General features: G+C 40.9%; 1 protein-coding gene across 2 annotated transcripts in view; it reads right to left on the reverse strand.

Annotated features, from left to right (window-relative positions):
* Nucleotides 1-19,676, reverse strand: part of LHFPL6 (LHFPL tetraspan subfamily member 6) — a 288,940-nt gene that overhangs the window by 76,909 nt on the left and 192,355 nt on the right. Inside the window, exon 3 of one of the 2 annotated variants that reach the window (XM_070578093.1) lies at nucleotides 10,246-10,344. The exons of the other annotated variant lie outside the window; for it this stretch is intronic. Within the exon in view, the coding sequence (XP_070434194.1) occupies nucleotides 10,246-10,344 (99 nt within the window). The remainder of the gene's footprint in view (nucleotides 1-10,245; nucleotides 10,345-19,676) is intronic. 2 annotated transcript variants of the gene reach the window in all.

Genomic DNA, 19,676 nt, shown 5'->3' on the forward strand with positions numbered 1-19,676 from the left:
ACAATAAAGAAACCTGTCCTCTTTCCCAGAATTCATTGTCTTCCAAAGCTGTTCACTACACCAACATCTTTGAAAAGATATTTAGGAACAAAGTGCTCTTGAGACATGCTGGAGAATCTTCTCCCAGCAGTGACACTAATGAAACTGGTTAGGATTCTAAGTGGAAGTACAGTCAACTCACTAGGAAGGTCGAATATTCTTTTTCATAGATACGATTTCAAATTAGAATTGGTGTATGGAAGTACTTATTTGCAATAATGCTTATTGTAAGCAGAGGTGTTTTCCCCTATAACATCCCTCTGATTAATGCTTTCATAGATAATGAAATAAAGTCAAAGGGGTTCAATGGCTTTCCAGCTTCCTGGGAAGATTAAAGCTTCTTGGGAGGTTACCTCTAGAGTTCAAGTCTCTAAGCTTTCTAAGGTCAGACTTCCAAATCTTGTTTACCAGAGGTTCTAAGTCTTCAGATGTCAGGAACCCATTTGATAATAAATAAAAGCTATAAATACTCTCCTCATAAAAAAACACATACCCATAAGCATGTAAAGTTTGCACACAATTTCAGCAGGATCACAAATTCCTTGAAGGCTATGGATGGACTTTGGGCCCCTTGAATGGTCTGGAGACCTCAAGAAAAATCTACCCCTGGAACAAGGGTTACTATAACATTGAAATCATTTACCAGTATCATCAAAATATCCATTTGCTAACTCAAAGTAGCTTCTGTATTCAGATATTGTGTGACTGACATCTTCAGATACCCAGAGCCAGACCCCAAATCAGGAGGTCACCAAAAACTGTCCAGAGCTTACAAAATTCAGTGCTTCAAAGATCCACAGTGCACGGAAACAGAGCTGAACTGTGTTCTTTTAAAGCATGATTCTAAGATGATTTACAATGATTCGATTAGAAAGGACACAAATTAGAAGTGAGGGAATGAAGAGAGAAAGGCATAATTAATAACCGCAATGAATAATCGCTGACAGTGTGACACATTTTTGTTGCAAAACAACAAAAAAAATAGAAAGAACTCAAAATTTTTTTTTTCAGTCTTGGTAATTTAGTGAAAGGGTGAATCACTCTATAAATGTCCACAACTATTAGGAATGACTTCACAGGATAGCATAACCACTAATGATAAAAAAAAGAAGACTTGTTTATGTTTCTTACAGGTTTTATATATCCTGGCTCAAAGGATGGAAAAGTATATAATACATCCTAAAACTATTTCAATCTGATTACAATAGGAAATGTGTTGGTGTTTAAGGCAGAAAGGAGGGACTCATATTTATTGTATGTCTTCCATGTGCAAAGCACCTTCCAATATCACATTTAATCCCTTTAACAGGCCTGTGAAGTAGGTACTGTCCTTTCTTTTAAAAGACTAAAGAACTGAAGTTTCAAGAGCTCAAATAAATTGCCCAGAATCAAAAAGTGGTTAGAGAGTCAAATTGAGATTCAAATCCAGTCCACATGTTTTCCATTGACTTTTCCTTTGGGGGGAAAATTCATTTATCTGGAATAATTCATTCACATGGAATTTCTGAAAAGATCTGAAAAATTAGTTTTTCTCTATAAATCCTCTATATTTATTACTTTTTGTCAACATTCTACCAGGTTAAAAGTCAGGTTGGAAGTCAGATCAGCCCTTTGATTACTTTGTTATGTTTTTGGTTTTATTCTAAAAACACTTATGATAGGTTTATTAATCCATAATGCTTACAAATGGTCCTTTCCTAACAGGACACTTCTTAAGAGGAAGTGGCTAATTTCTATCTTCTATCATGGAACAAAGGCAAAAATACACAGCAAGGTCACAAACACATGTGTTAACACACTAATACAATTTCTCCATTCTGGGGCAGAAATATTTCTCCTGGGATGAAGCACCGTAACACAAAGATTTGAAAGAACCCTCCCTAGTGTTCACAGAGACAAATCTCCCAACAATATCAGTGAAGAGTGCTACTATTCTGAAAGAATATATAATTATATAGAGATGGTCTAAGATAAAGCTGTGATAAATCTCTCAACTCTAATCTCCTTGAGGGCAGGGAACACATAAGGTACTTCCCAACGGGGTTGCATTACATTATCAGAAGTACTCAGCTGGGGATGGCAGGGGTGAGGGGTGGCAAGCAGGCAGCTTCTTCTTCTTAATTAATAGATTAGCCCCAAATCCTTAAGTACCAGAAAATTTTAGTAAAATCGACAGACTTATTCAAGATGATGTTCATATAGGCCATTTGCCTTAATTGCCCTTTCTTTCTTACAGATATCTTTGACATAGTCAATTGAACAAAGTTAATTCCTGAGAGAGGATCTAAAACATCACAAACAGTTAAACTTAATTGAGTTAAAATGAGTGCATTTCTACCCCCAGAGCAACATTCAAGTGAAACATACTAGCAAATAGTTAAGAGCTCATAACACAAAAGAATAATTAGAACGAACCAGTTCATTTTCCTAAACTTGCTTAAGTAAAGTATACCTAAAAAAGTACACAACTCAGGTATATCTATTTTTGGGGGTCTTTTGTTTGTTTGTTTTTGTTTTTACAAAAGGATAGCATTGAAAAAAATGAAGATTCTTTAAAAGAGAGACTAGCATATTTTTTCCAATAGTTTCATTGACTGTATCTTGAGAAATATTATTTCCCACAGGTTTGCTAAAAGAATTTCCTTTTTCCTGTAATCACTGAATTCCACTGCTACAAATTGCCACATGCCACTGAATTAGGTTTCAAAAAGGCATTAATACAAGAATGGCAATGATCCTGCTCTGAAATAACCAAACCAAAAAAGACTTCAAGAAGGAAAGATTTAGAGCAACTACTTTTTTCATCTCTCAGGGCATTTGGTTCTTTAAACCATGACCTTGAACTTGATTTTTTTCTGGGAGATGGTTAAGCCATTGGCCCTTGAAGAGTAACACTATGATTTTCACCAGGATATCAGTGGGCAAGCATATACAGAAATATGATGGTGGAAATTAGCAATATCGTTTCTGCCTTCTTTTTTCCTCTCCTTCTTCTTTCCCTCTCCTCCTGCCTTCCTTCCTCCCTCTCTTCTTTTAACCATTCAGTAGATGGCAGATATGTGACATGCAGGTAAGGATTATGTCTACCTTATTTATAATTTCATCCTAAGTATGTGGCACAATTTTTGTTACCTAGTATGTGCTTAATAAATATTTGTTGAATAAATAAATAAATCTATTGAATACTGCTATGGGCTAAACACTGATATATGCACTGAAGTTGCAAAAATCCTGCCCCATAGGTTCATGTGGAACCTGCAAAGATGTGTTTAGGGAAACAGTTAGAATTGGATCTGTGATTATACAGAATGGGGTACTTTTTCCTAAAGCAGGACTAGAAGCATTTATGAAGCTGTAACTGAAAGTGGAAATGTTCAGGCTCTACTGTTGTTATCATGGTCCCCCTGGAATGGACAGGTTGAATTCATGCCCCTAAAATGAATTGGTTCTTCTTTCCACTTTCTGGGATGAATGGAAAAACCCTTCCTCTCATGAAAAGAGGTCTCTAAGAAGGCTGAGTGATCAACGAAGCTGACTCTTTCTTCCTTGGAGGTACCCGGACACTTTGCTCCATCACTTCATCACTTGCCACGCTGGGCTTCCTCTGCCTGTGGCAGTTTTTTGGCATCATATCTAGCATCACATTCCAGAGTATTCCCTGGGTGCCCCTGGGCCTACTCAGTTTGAGCCTTGGTTTAACTCATAGCAGCTTTCTGGCTTTCCTCTGTCATCCTCTTGCACCTGAGCTTTGCATGAGGGAACACAGGCTCCTGCTGAACTTTCCAAATGACTCCCAGCAACTTGGACTTCAGTGTCAAAAGTCTGGAACAGATGCAGTTAACAGCCATGGAGGAGACAGGACATCATTGCAGCTTCAAAGACTTTAAATTTGTCTAAATCTCAATGCATACTCAACACTTCACTGCTAACCAATCTCCCAAACAGCAATCTCAGACTGGAATCATAAATTTTCCTTAATCAATGACAAGAAACTCCTCAAGGGCTAGGAGCCTCTTCCTGGACTGAGTGACAGATTCTCCACAAACACCTGGTGGGCAAGTCAGGCAGCATGCAATTCAGCTGCCTGCAGCCATGGGGCAGAGCCTCAGCTGCCTGCTCAGCATGGGCATGAAGCAGCCTTGAGAGTCCACATCAGTCAAAGGAGTCTTCTACTTTCTGGCTAAAGAGAAGCTTATTTTATTAAATATCACAGAAGCCGATAGCAGCTTCTCCTGTTGTTTTCTGCAGAAGTAGAGGCTTCTGTGTGGCCATCAAAAAAACTAGGTCACTCAGTTTAAGAAGAACCCACTAACACCAAGCTTGAAAAAGCTCAAAAAACAAATTTTCTATTTCTGTTCCCATTTTTGCCCACTGACCTCCCCAGAACTTCCAAGTTGCTTTTTCCCAAGTGTGAATAGACTTTAGAGGAAAGAAAACATGAGTCAGGAGTCAGAGTTAAAGGAGTTGTGTCCAAAGAGATGTGGGATGGTCAGTGCTCAGATTAGAGTAGAAGAGATTTCTTCACTGAATTGAAAATGTGGAAGAAACACACTCTCATCTTTTCCAGCCCTGAGAGGCTCTGAGTTTTCAGAGTTTCTGGTACTGTTCTTGAGAAGCCAAGAGCATAATTGCAAGAACAGGAAACACGATGGCTTCTTAATCAAATTAAATAGCAAAATGAAAGCAATAATTACTCAAATTTACTTGGCAAATTAGCAAGACAAATTAATTGAAACACTACTTTTGATCATAAGGATATAATTAGAAAAGTCTTTGGTGGATGAAAATATCTCTGAGGCATGAATTAAATCAATTAGACAACCTGATTATAAAGACCTTATGCTTAATGTGTCAATCCAAACTTACTGTTATGGAATGTAAAAGGAAGAATAAAAATCGATCAGCAATAGTCATTAAAAATGGTCCTGTATAAACAATGTGATCAACAATAGGAAACATCTACTGGGCTTTTATTATATGAGGATGCTGAGCTACACTATGTATTATTCTTATCACTTGTACTGTTTTCTTCTCTAAAAAAGTAATAAATAAAATTACCATTGTTAACACTTACACAGCATAAACCATTACTGACCCTTCGTCCACAACCACAAACTTCACATTGAAGGAGCACAGGGCATTGAAGTCCAACAAATGGAAGACAGACTCAGATGCCTTTTCTCCTCTTAGCCTCATCTTCCACTTACAAATGACGGTACTTCTCACTAAAATCCGGGTCTACAAAACTCGGACTACATTCAAGCTGGACTATAAAAAGCCAATTAGTACATGGTATCCCCTGGTGGCAGCTATTCATTCAAGACTGGGCACTTGACAAAGTTGGCCTAATTAGACTGAGGAAAGAGACTTTTATTCCATTATTTTGAGGGAGAAGCTCACCCTCTCCTGTTTGACGTGAACAAGGATGCTTACAGCCTGAAGTGCCAAATGCAATCATCTTATGACCAATGGGAGAAGTGGCCTCAGGATGAAGCCCACTTTGAGATGGACAACATCTTTGAGCCCCTGGATCAGTCAAATCTGCAGCTCACCGTAGCTCTGACCCTCTTGTAATAAAAGATCTTAAATGTCTTTGTTTAAGCCTGTTTGAGCCAGATTTTGTAACCTAAAGCTAGAGCATCCTAATTTATATAAAACAAAATGAAATTTGTTAAACTAAATTCTAGCAAAGTAGGAAAAATTAATTTTTATATAAAGTGGGGCAGTTTTTTTCGAAGTATGGTCGCTGACCACTTGCAACAGAATCACCCGGATACCTATTTAAAATACAAATGAGAGAATCATCAATTCTGGGGCATAGAAACTAAAAATCTACATTCTCAACAAGTCTACCTCTGATTCTAATGCTAAAGGTTGAGAGCTACTGTCAAGACAAGCTATACAATTTCAGCAGGGGAATTTAGAAATTCATTATGCAGCCTGTTTGGACTCCTGTTGCCCTGTTTAAAAAATGTATGTACTCAAACCTGCTCCTTGCTTCTTTATAAATAAGTTCCAAAGATAAGCAGAATAACAATCTTTGATTTGCAAAAGTGAGTATCTTTGCAAAATTGCTTCAAGGTGCTGCACTTGATAAAATATGATGATGCTTGAGAAATAATCAATAGCCTTATAAAATTGTTTTCAAGGCATGTTAAAAAAAAAAAAATTTTCCCCAAACCTCCTTTCTAAAGGAAGGAGGCATTTTTAAAAGTAGATTCTATCAGACTCCTGCCACATTACATTACAACCACAAATGTGAACTATTTTATGAAGTCCCCTTCCTTGCCTAACTACTATGACTATTTTTGGACTTGGTTTCAATGTTCTTTCCCTGGGAGGCCCTTCCTATCCCTCCAAGTATTCCTACCCCCTCCAGTGTGCCTACTCAGCCTCCTTCCTGATCTTAGCCCTGCCTTCCTGAAACCTACCTCTATGCCCCCCAAAACACACCCACACTCCCTCTTTACCTACCTAAGTCCTCTACAGACTTGAGGGCTCAGCTAAAAATAATACTTCCTTAGATGGCCCCCAGGTGAGGTCAGGATCCCTTGAATGGTGATAGAGCGACTAAATAAAATACCAGTCAGGCCGCTTTCAGCTGCAAGTAAGAGAAAGCACACCTCAAACTTTACCCAACAAGGAAATGGATTTCTGTGTGCAGCAAGGTTGGAAATTCCCAGGGAAGGCCTGCTTCAGGCAGAACTGAACCACCGGTGGGTTTTTCTGCCCATCTTTGGTCCCATAGGCTGCTTCCTCCTGCCATTCCACCTGGGCAGTGGTGGCTGCCAGAGAGGGAGAGTGTGGCTTCTGGTGCCTCTTTCTTGGGCGTGTGATCCCTTCTTCCTCAGAAGCCTCTGGAAACATCTCCTCCAGTCTTACCGGCCCAAATGGGCTTAAACTTTCCCATCCTATGCTAGTGTCAAGAGGTGGGATGACCAAGCTTAATTTACAGTGCTTGCCAAGTTATTTCACAACACCACATAACAAGGAAATTGTAGTATTTATACAGCATAGTAGGATAATTGGATGGGGCTGCTCAGTGCAGGGTCTAGGCTGACCAGCTGCTCTAGGGGCAAAAGAGATGAATAAATGAGCACATCTGGAATGAAGACATTCCTGGCATGTCAGGGGTATGCTTTGATTGAGATCAGGGATCTTCAAATTACAGCTCCACCATCTCTTTTTGTAAATAAAGTTTTATTGGGACATAGTCATACCCATTGATACGTGAATCATCTTTCATGCTACAATTGCAGAACTGAGTAGTTGCAACAGAGACCATATGGCTCACGAAGCTGAAAACTATCTGGCTCTTTACAGAGGCGTTTGCCAACCTCTGGCTTAGATTCACCATCGAGAGTGGAATAATATTGGCAAGGCAACCACAATGCCCACCGCAGTGCCTGACACTTTGTCCTTTCTCACACACTTCCCATGGACATTCTCTTTTTGAATATCTGCCTCTCCTGCTAGTTTTTAAATTTCCTAAAGACGGTGAATAGTGTCTGTTTAAATTCATTGCTGATGCCATATCCCCAGCACCTAGCACAGGGCCTGGCACATTGTAAGCATCCCACAAATATTTGTTGGCTGAATAATTGAATGAACGCACTCCTTAAATAATCTTCCATGTGGAATCAACAACAATTATTTCTTCCAGGGTGTCTCTGGAGAGAGAGTAACGACATTTCAACAACAGCATGCCAAGGAAGTGACCCATATTCCACAAAAAGGAGGGCATGAAGCTTAATAATGTTAATATGTCCCAATCCTTGGAAGGAAGACATGTCCACATGCTGTCTCCTCTGAGAGGAGGCAAAAATAAGCTGGATTTTCAGAAGTGGCAGAGACAGGATGTGGCCATGGCAAGCAGCATATATGCCACTAAAACTGGGCCCCAGAGCCATCCTTACTGAGCATGCTCACCCTCACACACATGCTACAGCTCCTAACCCCAGTCCAAGGTTCTCTCCCAAGTTTGCTCCATAATCTGTGACTTCACTCATTCACTGAAGTTTAGGCTTCATCAGTGTTCAGGGCAATAGCAATAATTTTATCAAGCCAGAAAAATAGGAAGTTACATGGGTCAGGCACAGTGACATCTCTGTGCCACAGTTTCTCATTAGGTCTTCTTTTGAAAGAAAAGATCATGGAATCTACAAAAATAATAGTAACTAGAGAAATAGATCTCAATAAATCCAAAGTACTTATTCAAGGGAACTAGAACCATTTTATCTGTAGATGATGCCAGTTTTGATTTTTTCTCTCCTCATCCAATCTAAGAGAAATTTAAAAATAAAGAGGCAAAAATTAAAACAAAACTATAGTTTTTTAAATTGCTAAAATGGCTTTGGTGAGTTCAATAACGTAAGAAATTATTATCACTGGTAAAGAGGCAAGTGTTTTATTTTTTAAAATTAAAGTTTGACATTCAAATTTTTAATCCACAATTCTGAGAAGCTATAAAATACTGGGGTGCAGTAATGAAAATTGCAAAAATAGGATCTGAGTTTCATTATAACCTGCTAATTAATCTAACAATATACAACAGCAAGCGATCAGCAAGAAGAGGCTTCTAATCAAGTTGAGGCCTGTGTGAAAGAGCCAAAAAGGCCTCCAACACCAGAGAAAGCAAAATACCAAACACTGTACTAAAATAGCTCCCCTGGACAGTTTGCCTTCCAAAAAAAATAAAAGCTGACCGTCAACTTTGTGCCAGCATTTTTCCCTTCTCTGCATTTATGGCCATCACAAACGAATCCAGACTTAGGAAAGCTTCGTCATCAAGGAGGGAAGAATGGGCAGTGGGAAATCTCTTATTTTTTATCCATGCAAATTAGGTGGTATTTAGAGCATTGTCTTCTCTACTCCAAGAGCCAGGATTATTTTGAGGGAAGCAGGGAATCTGTTATCCACTGGGTCAAACAAAAATTGCTTCATTTTCAAATTCGCAGACTTTCGATCTGGTGTCACACTGTCCATTTTTCTCAGTATCCAACAGAACATTTTTTTTCATAGACGTTCTAACAAAAATTGTTGTAAATGTTTTGGGATATAGTAATACTGCCACTGGATCAATTCCCTCAAAACTTTTCTTCTTAGAGTGAAATATTTAATGTGAAAAGTGGATGTTTAAGTTAGTAACTCACTATGCACTAATTGTCAAAAACCTAGTCTATCCATACATTAAGGGGAAATATATTTGCTCTCATTTGGCAATGTGTTTTATGGGGTCATAGTCTTTGATCTAGTAACAATAATTCTAGAAAAACATCATAAGAAAATAATTCAGTTAAGAAAAGACATTCATTAAACTACTCATTGCAATATGTCTTAAAATAACTGAACCTGGAATAGACTAAAGGTCCAACTAAAACGAAAGAAGTGGTTATGTAAATATAGGTTTATCAACCCACTGAAATATTACCTAATCATCACAAATTATAATGGTGCAAACCATATAGTACCATGCCAAAAATTTTTATAGAATGCTAAAGAAGTAGATAGTCACACATGTACAAGTGAAAAATACCTGAAATTTTCTCTTTAGTACACAGGAAAATTCAGGAGCCCTTCATTAGCATGTGAATTCTCACCTATTTAACCACACCTCTCCCCCTTCTTGGTCTCTCTGATCTGAGGAGCCTTACTGATTCCTCCCTCCTGCCTCGCTATACTGTAATCCTTGCCTGCAAGGTGCTTCTGTCTGCTGCCAGACAATCCGCGTGCATCCTTTTGTTCAAGACCCAGCTCGATGCCCACCCCTTTCACAAAGTTATTGATGACGCTGGAGTGAAATTACTTTGGATTCTTTAGCCCTTCCTGTCTTCGCCTTGATCATTTTGTTTGCTTTATCTTCTCAGATAGACTGTGAATTCCACAGAGAGAGTTATTTTTAGCATATGCAATGAGTAATAAATATATGATTTTGAATGAATTAATCAATGAGTATAAACTCTTCAGAGCAGGGCCATTTCTTTTCTTTTTATGTACAATACTTCCCACAGTGCAGGCAAACAGTGGATTATCAATAACTCTTCATTAAATAAACAGATAAATAACATATGTGTATTAGTACACATGACTGCTGGCTGTAATACTGGGATGTGCTTTTCTTCCCTGTCCCTTTTCCACCTTCTGCGTCTATGAGAGATGCGATGAGGTTCTTTTCTAAAAGGAAGGCCATCCATAAAGATCACTTACCCAGGTCAAACTGGCCAGAAACGTAGCCACAAGTCTGCCGGACTTCCTCACTGTCCCAGCCCAAGGGGTAGAGGGCACAGCCAGCACCGATCAACAAGCCTGCAAAGAGATAGAGGAGAGGGCTTTTACCAGTGCCCCTCTGCATCTCTAGATAAAGTGGGGGGGGGGGGGGGATGGGGTATCAGTATTAGCACGATAACAAAGGAGCATGGTGTCTGCTTCTTGGAAAGCACCAGCCACAGCTCCCTTAAGCAATCAAAGGTCAGTTCAATTCCAAGAACAATTTCAAGTCTGCTTAACAGGAAAAAAAACCTTGACAGACAGCTCAGATTGGTTCCAACTTTGCCTTTTAAAGCATTAAAAGCCTTGCAAATCCTGTTTATGAAATACAACCCAGAAGCCCGTTTAATCACTCTTGTAAAAAGCCAACCAATTCCACCATCAATCCGTGTAAACAAGTAATTCAAGAGCAAGCAAAAGTGCCTAATAGGTTACGCTTCATCATTCACTAAAGTGTTTTTTTCCAATTTAAGAATCAGAATAGACTGTTTCAGCATCACCAAATTTTACCAGGGCAGAGGGAATGTAGAGATATTCAGGACCCACTTTGACACATTGATTGAACCTGTGAACTGTAATATGTGCCATTATGCTCCACTGAGAAGTTGAGAATCAGGGAGCATCCATCTACTTGTCTCAGAAATACCCTAGAAGACAGACACTTAGTGTAATCTAAGTCCTCCTTGCAGCTAAGACCAAAAAGTTTAATGATGAAACTGAAGAAAGTGATCATTTTATTTTAATATAAATTAAGCTATAATGGCAGCACACTCTGAGCTGACAGTTGTCCATTGGCAAATCTTTACTTTTGCGTCTAAACCTACGTGGTTTTACAAGAAGCTGAATGAGACTTAAGCACTCAGCATTTGAATGTGTAGGCTAATCTGAAAGCCACATCCTGTCACATCAATCAGCAAGTATTATGAGTCTTATCATAACCTGTTAGTCCCACAAGCGTGCTGAGCCGTTAGGACCAATGCATCCACATTCTGATTGGTGAGAACACCAGCCATGTCTGGGGGAATGTGGGTTCTAAGGTACTAAATGAGGGAGCCCCCTAAAGGAGAAAATCCATTAATATGGTAACGTAGAGGTGGAATAACAGGGTCCCAAATGCATCTAGAAGAGGAGACCACCAATATTTCTGGATTGGGTCTCTTCCTGCCCCTCTCTGGTCCTTCTCCCCCACCTCTGGTGGGACTGGAGCAGTTGTAACCTATACAAATAGTCTGTTTCCTCACAGGCATCTAAGGAGCAGCTCCTTTCCACCCCCTTCCCCCAACCTCTATGCTGAGCTGTTAGGAGAGACATCCTCCATGAACTGACACGCTTTTCCCATCCTGGTGCCCCTCTCTCCAATCTGTCCTTTGGTCAAGAATAAAGCGACCACCTAATGCAGAGGGGCTGTGATCCAAGGAAACACCTATAGTCACTGAAGCTGCAAATCACTAATCCCAGGATGCCCATATGCAATTGTATGAATGTGAATTGTGTTGAGGCAGAAGAATAATCCAGAAAGCAGTAATAGGAGGTTTCGCTGACTAAGCAAGTGCCCTAGTGACCAGCTTCCTTAGGCTTTTGCCCTTAGGATAGAATTTACAACACTCTGAAAACAACTCCAAACTAGTTTTACCACCATCAGGTAAAGAGACAACGAGGATGCCAAAGTTTGTGTAAACTGAATTCATGAACGTTTAATAAATAATGCAGTATCCTTTCCATGATACTCAGTTCTTGAATTAATAAGTAACACCACTTTCTGAGACTTGTGAGCAATTGTTTACGGATGACAAGGGAGACAGGCAGTTAGAAAATGTCCAAGTGTGAGGAAAATGAAAAACAGTAACATTTAAACCATCAGTTTTCTCTTTATCTGACAGCAAATAAATGATGAACAGTTTCATTTGAAAAGCTAGTGTTCTTTTAAGTATGGCTGAAAAAATACATGTCATGCATTCATGAAATCACCTGCTTTGGTCCAGTATTATGCTGGGCACTTTGGGAGGCTCAACAGAGAGGAGCTTATAAACACCTATATATAAAGCAAGAGGGCCTGTGGTCCTCCGAGCGGTAGAGCACGTGGCAGTCAGGGCTCTTCTGTAGAACACTGGGCTGTCTTTGGACACTACGAAATGTTGATTCAACAACAAAAATTAGGAACAATTTTATGCACAGGAAATTTGTGTTAAGTGTATGATTTTTAAAAAAGAAAAATACCATGAGCATACGCTCACATTAAAAAGAGTTGTTCACTGCAGGGCGATTAGCTTATCTGGATTTTTATATTAATATTTACGTAGTCTTTCTTTTGTCATCTGGGAATGTTTGCTAACAGCAAAGATACTGCAGATTCTGAAAGTTTGAGTAACACTCCTGGGAGAAAAGTGTATGTTGCAAATTGATCAGTCTAAATTGGCTGTTGCAATTATTAGGTTCTGTAAGCAAACAGCAGTGCCCTCCTCAACACCTTGCTACCACTGTGGGTTAAGGTGAAAGCAAGTCTCAGACCAAATTCGGCCAAATATACAACAAATACTTATTAGCAAGTTGTCACAAAAAGCAGTCAGATGGCCAATACTGTAAGCTCAGTGAATCCCTTCCCCCGACTCCATCAGATAGCCATTCTAACCAGCACCTTCAACACACAAGTACAACAAATATTCAAATATCAAGAGGAGGGCATTTCAGGTCAGAGCAGGCAATAGCTTCCATTTAATGGAATGAGAAGCCAGCCCTGGTGATCTAGTGGTTAATATTCTGCACTCTCACTGCCGGGGCCCAATTTCATTTCCTGGTCAGGGAACCATACCACTTGTCTGTCGGGTGTCATAGTGCTTTGCTGTGATGCTGAAAGCTATGCCACTGGTATTTCAAATACATCCATTGATGCACAGGTTTCAGTGGAGCTTCCAGACCGACAGACTAGGAAGAAGGATCTGGCCACCCACTCCTGAAAAATATTAACTGGGCAGGATTCCACTCTGCTGTACACAGCGTCACTAGGCGTCAGAATGGACTCCATGGCACTAGCAACAAAATGGAACGGGAGAGGGGGCACAGGACCAAAGAGAGTTCTAGACGTACACTGCCTAATAGCCATGCCAAATAGCTCAGTAGCCATGTGCTACTGAACCATTTTCATAATCGCAGAAAGTGCTCTTGGAGAGGGATGTTCTAGACCTAAGACATCCTTCAAAAGGATGCTGGGCTGGCCAGATTCCAATACCCTAAGCCTGATACTACTTGTTAACAATCAAAATCATCCCTGCTCTTTTAGATTCTCCTTTTGTACTTGGAACTAAAGGCCAGGAAGCTACATTTCAAAAACTCTCCTGCTAGCAGGAGTTCCGGTTTATACTCTGTCAGTGAGAAGCCCTCAAGTGAGATTTGGAAGGCAAAAGAGAAGGATACTCCACGTTCCCCATTAGCAGCTGCAGCCAGGGGCATGCCTTTCTGCAGAGAGTAGATGTGAGATTTTGGGAGTGGCTTCCAGGCATCTCCCTCAGCATCACCCACGAAGGGCAGATCATCACCTACCCTTAATTTCCTGATTTCCTGAATTCGTCAAAGCAGCTTCTCTGGCCTCCACTTCCCAAAACCTTCTACTAGGTCTGTGAAACTTTAAACCCCTGGGCCACGTCCCTTCCCACTTGAAATACCTAGAGTGGTTTCTTTTGCTGGCCAGACATTGGCTGGCGCATGCCCATGTCCATGTTCAAGGACAGAGGGACTGATACAAATCTTTCTATCCTCCCCTCTACTTGAACATCATCCATTTTCTTAATTAAAAATTATCTCGGGGCTGGCCCCGTGGCCGAGTGGTTAAGGTCGTGCGCTCTGCTTCAGTGGCCCAGGGTTTCGGATCCTGGCCATGGACATGGCACTGCTTGTCAGGTCACACTGCGGCAGTGTTCCACATGCTACAACTAGATGGGCCCGCAACTAAAATATACAACTATGTACTGGGGGCATTTGGGGAGAAGAAGAAAAAAAAAAGAGAGATTGGCAACAGATGTTAGCTCAGGTGCCAATCTTTAAAAAAAAATTATCTCTAATACAGTTTATGCTAATTAACAAACATTTGAGTAAGTAGAGATAGTGATGTTAGAAGGCTTTGTGTTAACCCACCTCTGTGGTATGGGCTCTGGTTAGGGAAGTTAACACGCTAATTAACCTCTTCTGCACTGTTTGGTTTTAGCAGTGTTAAACCCTAGACCAGCTTGTGGAAATCGTGTGATGGAAGCATAGTTTGAAAATTCCTGAATTAGATACCACTTAGATATTATACTGTGTACTGAAAATGGGGCTCAGAGAATATTCTGGAATTTGAGGTGGTTGCTCAAATGATGTCTTGGTGACCTAATGGGTTTTAAAAGCTCCAGTTGGCTAATTCGCTCCTGGGGAGTAAACGGCTTAGTTAGAATTGCTGGCTCACAAACTTTTATATTATTTACATGGATTTTCTTTATTAGATTTATAAATCTTGTGGTTACCACATGGGCTTAATTATGTGGTATTTTAACCAAATTCCTATGTCACTGCCATAAAAGACATCATTAAAAAAAAGTCACATTATCACACTTTCTGAATGTCGTGAGCATAGGAGTAGAAGTGAGAAAAGACTGTAAATTGAGGAAACAATCCAGGAAGGTGGCAACAGAGATGAGGTGGGTGGAAGAGGTGTGAGATCGTTTGCAGTTACAGGCTCATTTGCAATTAAGAATGAATCTATTTTTGCAATCCTAAAGACTTTGCAACTTTTAAGGGGTCAGGAGTAAATCACAAATTAGTGTAAATCAGTTCAATCTCTAAGTTTTCACCCAGCAACTAGCTGAAATCAGCTATCTGGAAGCAAAAGACCACGAGGAAGGTCATTTCGTAGGAGGTCTTAGAAATTTAGAGAGAGGCTGCCTCCTAAAAAGGAAAAAAAAAATCCAACAAATGACTCAGTAATTCTTAAATTTAACAAACTTCATTTGAATAATGCATTGACTATTAGGCCATTTCAACCTGAGTACCCTAGGGTTTTGGCCTCACTCTGTTCAAGATAATTAAAATATTTTCAGAGCCAGGTCAGTGAAATGACATCTAGGGAGAAGACAACGTTAACGGAGAAGTGAAAGCACAGACAAATGCAAAGGGTGGGAGCACTTGGCAGCTGTGTGTGCAATGATGCTGTGTTATCAGAGGTCTGCCTTCAGCCCCAAATGGACTGCTGTGCCTGACCCTTAGCTCGGACACACTGCCTGCCCGTAAACCACCTACGGGAGAGAGTTGCTAGTGGGAACTCTATTCGTTTCACACAATGCTGGAAATATCTGCCATGATACTAATTATTTCTTAGAATTTGAGAGTGAAGTCTGAAGTCTAAAGAACGCAGTGGTCAGAGTAAGAACCCAATGCTGGGAATTTTCCCTTCTGCAAAACTCTTTCTATTCAAAGTCAGTACTTAACACTTAGCCAGCGGAATATTAACATAACAATTCGGCTCCTGCCAAGAAGGCAAAACAAACCTCTAGTCAGCCACCGCCAATTACTCTCCACAGGTGGGAAGAATAGAATCCTCATGTGAAACTCATAAAGCCTTATTTTTTCCAGGCCACGCTTGAAAGTTTTTATGTGATCTCACTTTTTTTTCCATGACTATTGCTCCATTCTTTTTCCACAGTTTGTTATTTTTTTCCTACAGTGTGACTTTTGCCACCTATCGCCCCTTCAGTGGTCACAGCAGCGTTTCCCATCAATTCATCTTTTATGTTTTTTTGGATACTTTTATCCGTCCTCCAGTTCCTTTATCGTCATTTCTGTGGCAAGCACCGAGGGAAATTGTTTTCTTTACTTTTCTCATGAAAGCTGCCAGTCTTGTAGCCTGTTATCTGGACTTCTCTTTGGAAGACGTTGGCACGGTTCCATCTGCAAGTCTCCATATGCTAATTTATGTACAGGATATTCGAGCATTTTCAGTCTTAGATAAGGGTCCCTTTACAAAATGTAACAACAAAATAAATCCAGAGTGGGGAGGGAACGAGAGCAAGGGCCAGTACTACAACTCTTCAGCCTTGTAAACCACAGCTCCTTTCAAAGTGCTTTCTGGAAACTGAGGCACAGATGACGGAAGAGGTTTGTCCAAGGACACAGAGCCCAGGTCAATGACAGGCTCCCAGGTCCCAGTGCAGGGCTTTTCCCCACCTATCATGATCCCAATACTGGGACATAAGTCCACTCTAAGGTCCCATGGTCACCACCCACAACCTGAGTTCAGCCACAGACATGTTGGATTTGACCAACATCATGTTTTACTAAGTGGAACTTTTCACCTGCAAGACCAGATTTCTTGTGTCTCTTGAACGATTGAAAGACGTGCCAACAGTGAGCCTGCACACAGCTGGCTAGAGCCAAGTCATGGTGGTCCCATTAAACAGCTCAGGTGCTCTGGCCAGTCCAGAAGGCATGTCAGAATGGGGATCCCTGGCTTACTTCAGCCATTACTGGTTCTTTGAATACGTCTTGAACTTGCTCATCTCTGAAAGTTGAAGCTCTTCTCTCTGACTGAGACACTCTTTCTCCTTACCATAAGCTGAGACACCACCATGAAAATACTGGCTGTTAAGGTCTAGAAACCTCAACATGCACCCTGCCCTGCCCAGGCCAGCAGTGAGCTACAGGTTTTACGCCCTCGCGTGAACTCCTACTGGGGTGCACTCTGTACCGTTTATTTTGGGGCCTTCCACCTTGCATGGTAGTTATTTGTCAGTATCACATCTCCTGGAAGGCTAGAAACTCTAGCATATGTTCGCTTGCTCACCAACTCATGGTATTTGTTAAATACTAAGTAATATTATTTATTCAACATTTAGAAGAGCCTCAGAATAATTATGTGATAGCTATATAATAGATAATAGAAAACATATAATTGCTTTCATTTGGCAGAGGAGGAAAGTGAAGCTTAGAGAGGCAGCCTCATGTTCATGAGGCTAGTAAGCGGCAGATCCAGGGACTTACTTCCAGTCTGCCTGAGCCCTCACCCAGTACTCCTAACCTTTACCTTCTAATGCCTCCCAGATCCCCAAGTGTTCGTGGCCCCAGCTCTGGGCTGACCACTCATGTCCATGCATGTACTGAACTCCATATATATAAACGGAGAAGGCAGAATGCGACAGAAGATGAAGAGAGATTTCAAGGCACCATTTCTCCAGGATTGACTCTAGTCCCACCTGTAACCACAGGCAAGGGCCCTTGGGAACTTTACAGATCCCCCTTCCCTGAGTGACAGGGAAGCAGATCCTGGATGTGAGCCCTAACACACAAAGCTCGTCCACAAAGAGCACATTAAGTCATAAAGATGAGCGATGAATTCTTTATCATCAGAAGTTTAGCCAAGGAAAGCATATCTTGTCCTAATGCTACAATATAAAATAAAAATACGATCACTTCTGAACTATCAAAAATATTTTTACAAATCACAAGACTTATTTTTTTGCTGAAAATATCCTGCAGAAGACAACATACTTTAGGTCTTGTTAAAACGTTTTCCAGAATAGCTCCTTGATTCTCATTTCTTCTCCTCCATGTGTTCACGTGTTTGAAGGCACACAAAAGACATACACAGCATATTAGATGCCAGAATATCTGCTCCTTAGCTCAAAGCAAAAACTTCACAAGCTAATTTCAGCCATGAGTGACCTGTCATCTTTGGTCTGTCTAGAGTCCTAGGCAATCATTGATAGAAAAAAATAAATTTGTTTCAAATGATGAAACTTTGGGGGAGATTTTGCAATTTCTATGGGAGAGTTTTCTGGTAAATTACATCTGACTGAAAGCAGATAGTAGTTAAGAGTGCCCCATTTCCGCCATTTCACTTCGTTAGGTCTCAGTTTTTTTAATGTGTAAAATGGGGAAAAGACCTCTCTTTCAGGGTGGTTGTGAGGATTAAATGAGAGAGTGCACGTCAAGAGATGGGCACAGCCCCTCACTATAATTCAGTGAATGGTCTCTATTGTTAAGCTTTTGGTTTGGGGCTGCATGTGGGGGAGCGTGGTGGATTTGGTTGAAGCCAATGTGTGTTTGTATACACTTGCCTGAAATCGAGTCCTCCTCTCTCAGAGAAGCTCCTCTTCTTCGATGGAATGTAGGAAAGGTTTAGCAAGCACATTCCTGAAACCAACTGTGAGCAATGAACACCTGCCCCGCAGTCATATCAGCCATGCAGACCTCAGTAGGTGCCAGTGAAACAGCCACAGCCTGGATTTGTACAAGGATAGTACTACTTTGGTTTGTGCCATTTTTTTGTCTTGCTTTTGCTTTTTTACTTTTACAGGCACTTCGGGCGTTTCTGTGAGGCAGATAGAGCCAGAACTGATGTTCCCACTTGGTAGATGTAGGAATGGAGTCAAAGACAGGTGGGGAAATCTGAGTGTCATCATGTGGAAAAGCAAAGGCAGAGCTGGGACACAAACTCAGGGCCCCGGACTCCTCTTTCTGTGCTTTGGTTTACTGGCTTCACTCTGAGACTGCTGGAAAGGAAGCTAACAATGCTCAGTACTGCAGCTACACCTCTGAAACAAAGAAATGCTAGTTTTCACTGACCCTGAGGTGTCCTGTGCTACACCAGGAGAAAAATAAAGACACCGTCCCACGTTTCCAGAGCGGTATGGTCCAGGACAGCGCTTCTCAGACTGATGTGCACACAGGACAGCTGGGGGCTTGCTAAAATGCAGATTCTGGCTCCATAGTTCTGGGGCAGGGCTGGACCTCCTGCATTCGGAACCAGCTCCTGGTGAGACCAAGGCTGCTGTCCAGACCACACTTAGAGCAGCAAGGGTCTAGTGGAAATAGTGCAGGCTTTGATGTCGATCAAAACCTACCCAGATGTGTGACCTGGAGCAGCATGCTTTTGACTTCGCTGAGCTCAGATTTTCATCTACAAAATAGATCTAGTGGTGCCCATATCTTCAGCACTGTTATTGGGAATAAATGAAAGGCTTACTAAGTGTGCCCAGTTCAGGGCTTGGCATAAGATAGGGTCTCATTAAATGGTAGTGGTTGGTGTCACTATTAACAGTGATATTGTACCACTGGAGCCGCTTCCTTAGAATTGCAAACATGTCATTCTATTTTCCCTGCCAGTTTCAGATTCTTCATTAGCAGCTACTGGTGCTCACCAGTTTAAAACAAACAAATACACAAAAACACTACCTAATCAAAAGCAGAGGGCTCTGCCTTATTGCTTGCTCACATCTTCACAATGCAGATATTTTCTGGAACTGACCACATCGCTACACCTAAAAGTGATCACATTTCTCGCCCCCTCCCCCAACATTATATTACGAAAAATTTCAAACTTACAGAAGAGTTGGAAGAATTATATAGTA

The sequence above is a fragment of the Equus przewalskii genome, chromosome 16 (genome assembly GCF_037783145.1).
Source record: "Equus przewalskii isolate Varuska chromosome 16, EquPr2, whole genome shotgun sequence".
Lineage (NCBI taxonomy): Eukaryota > Metazoa > Chordata > Mammalia > Perissodactyla > Equidae > Equus > Equus przewalskii.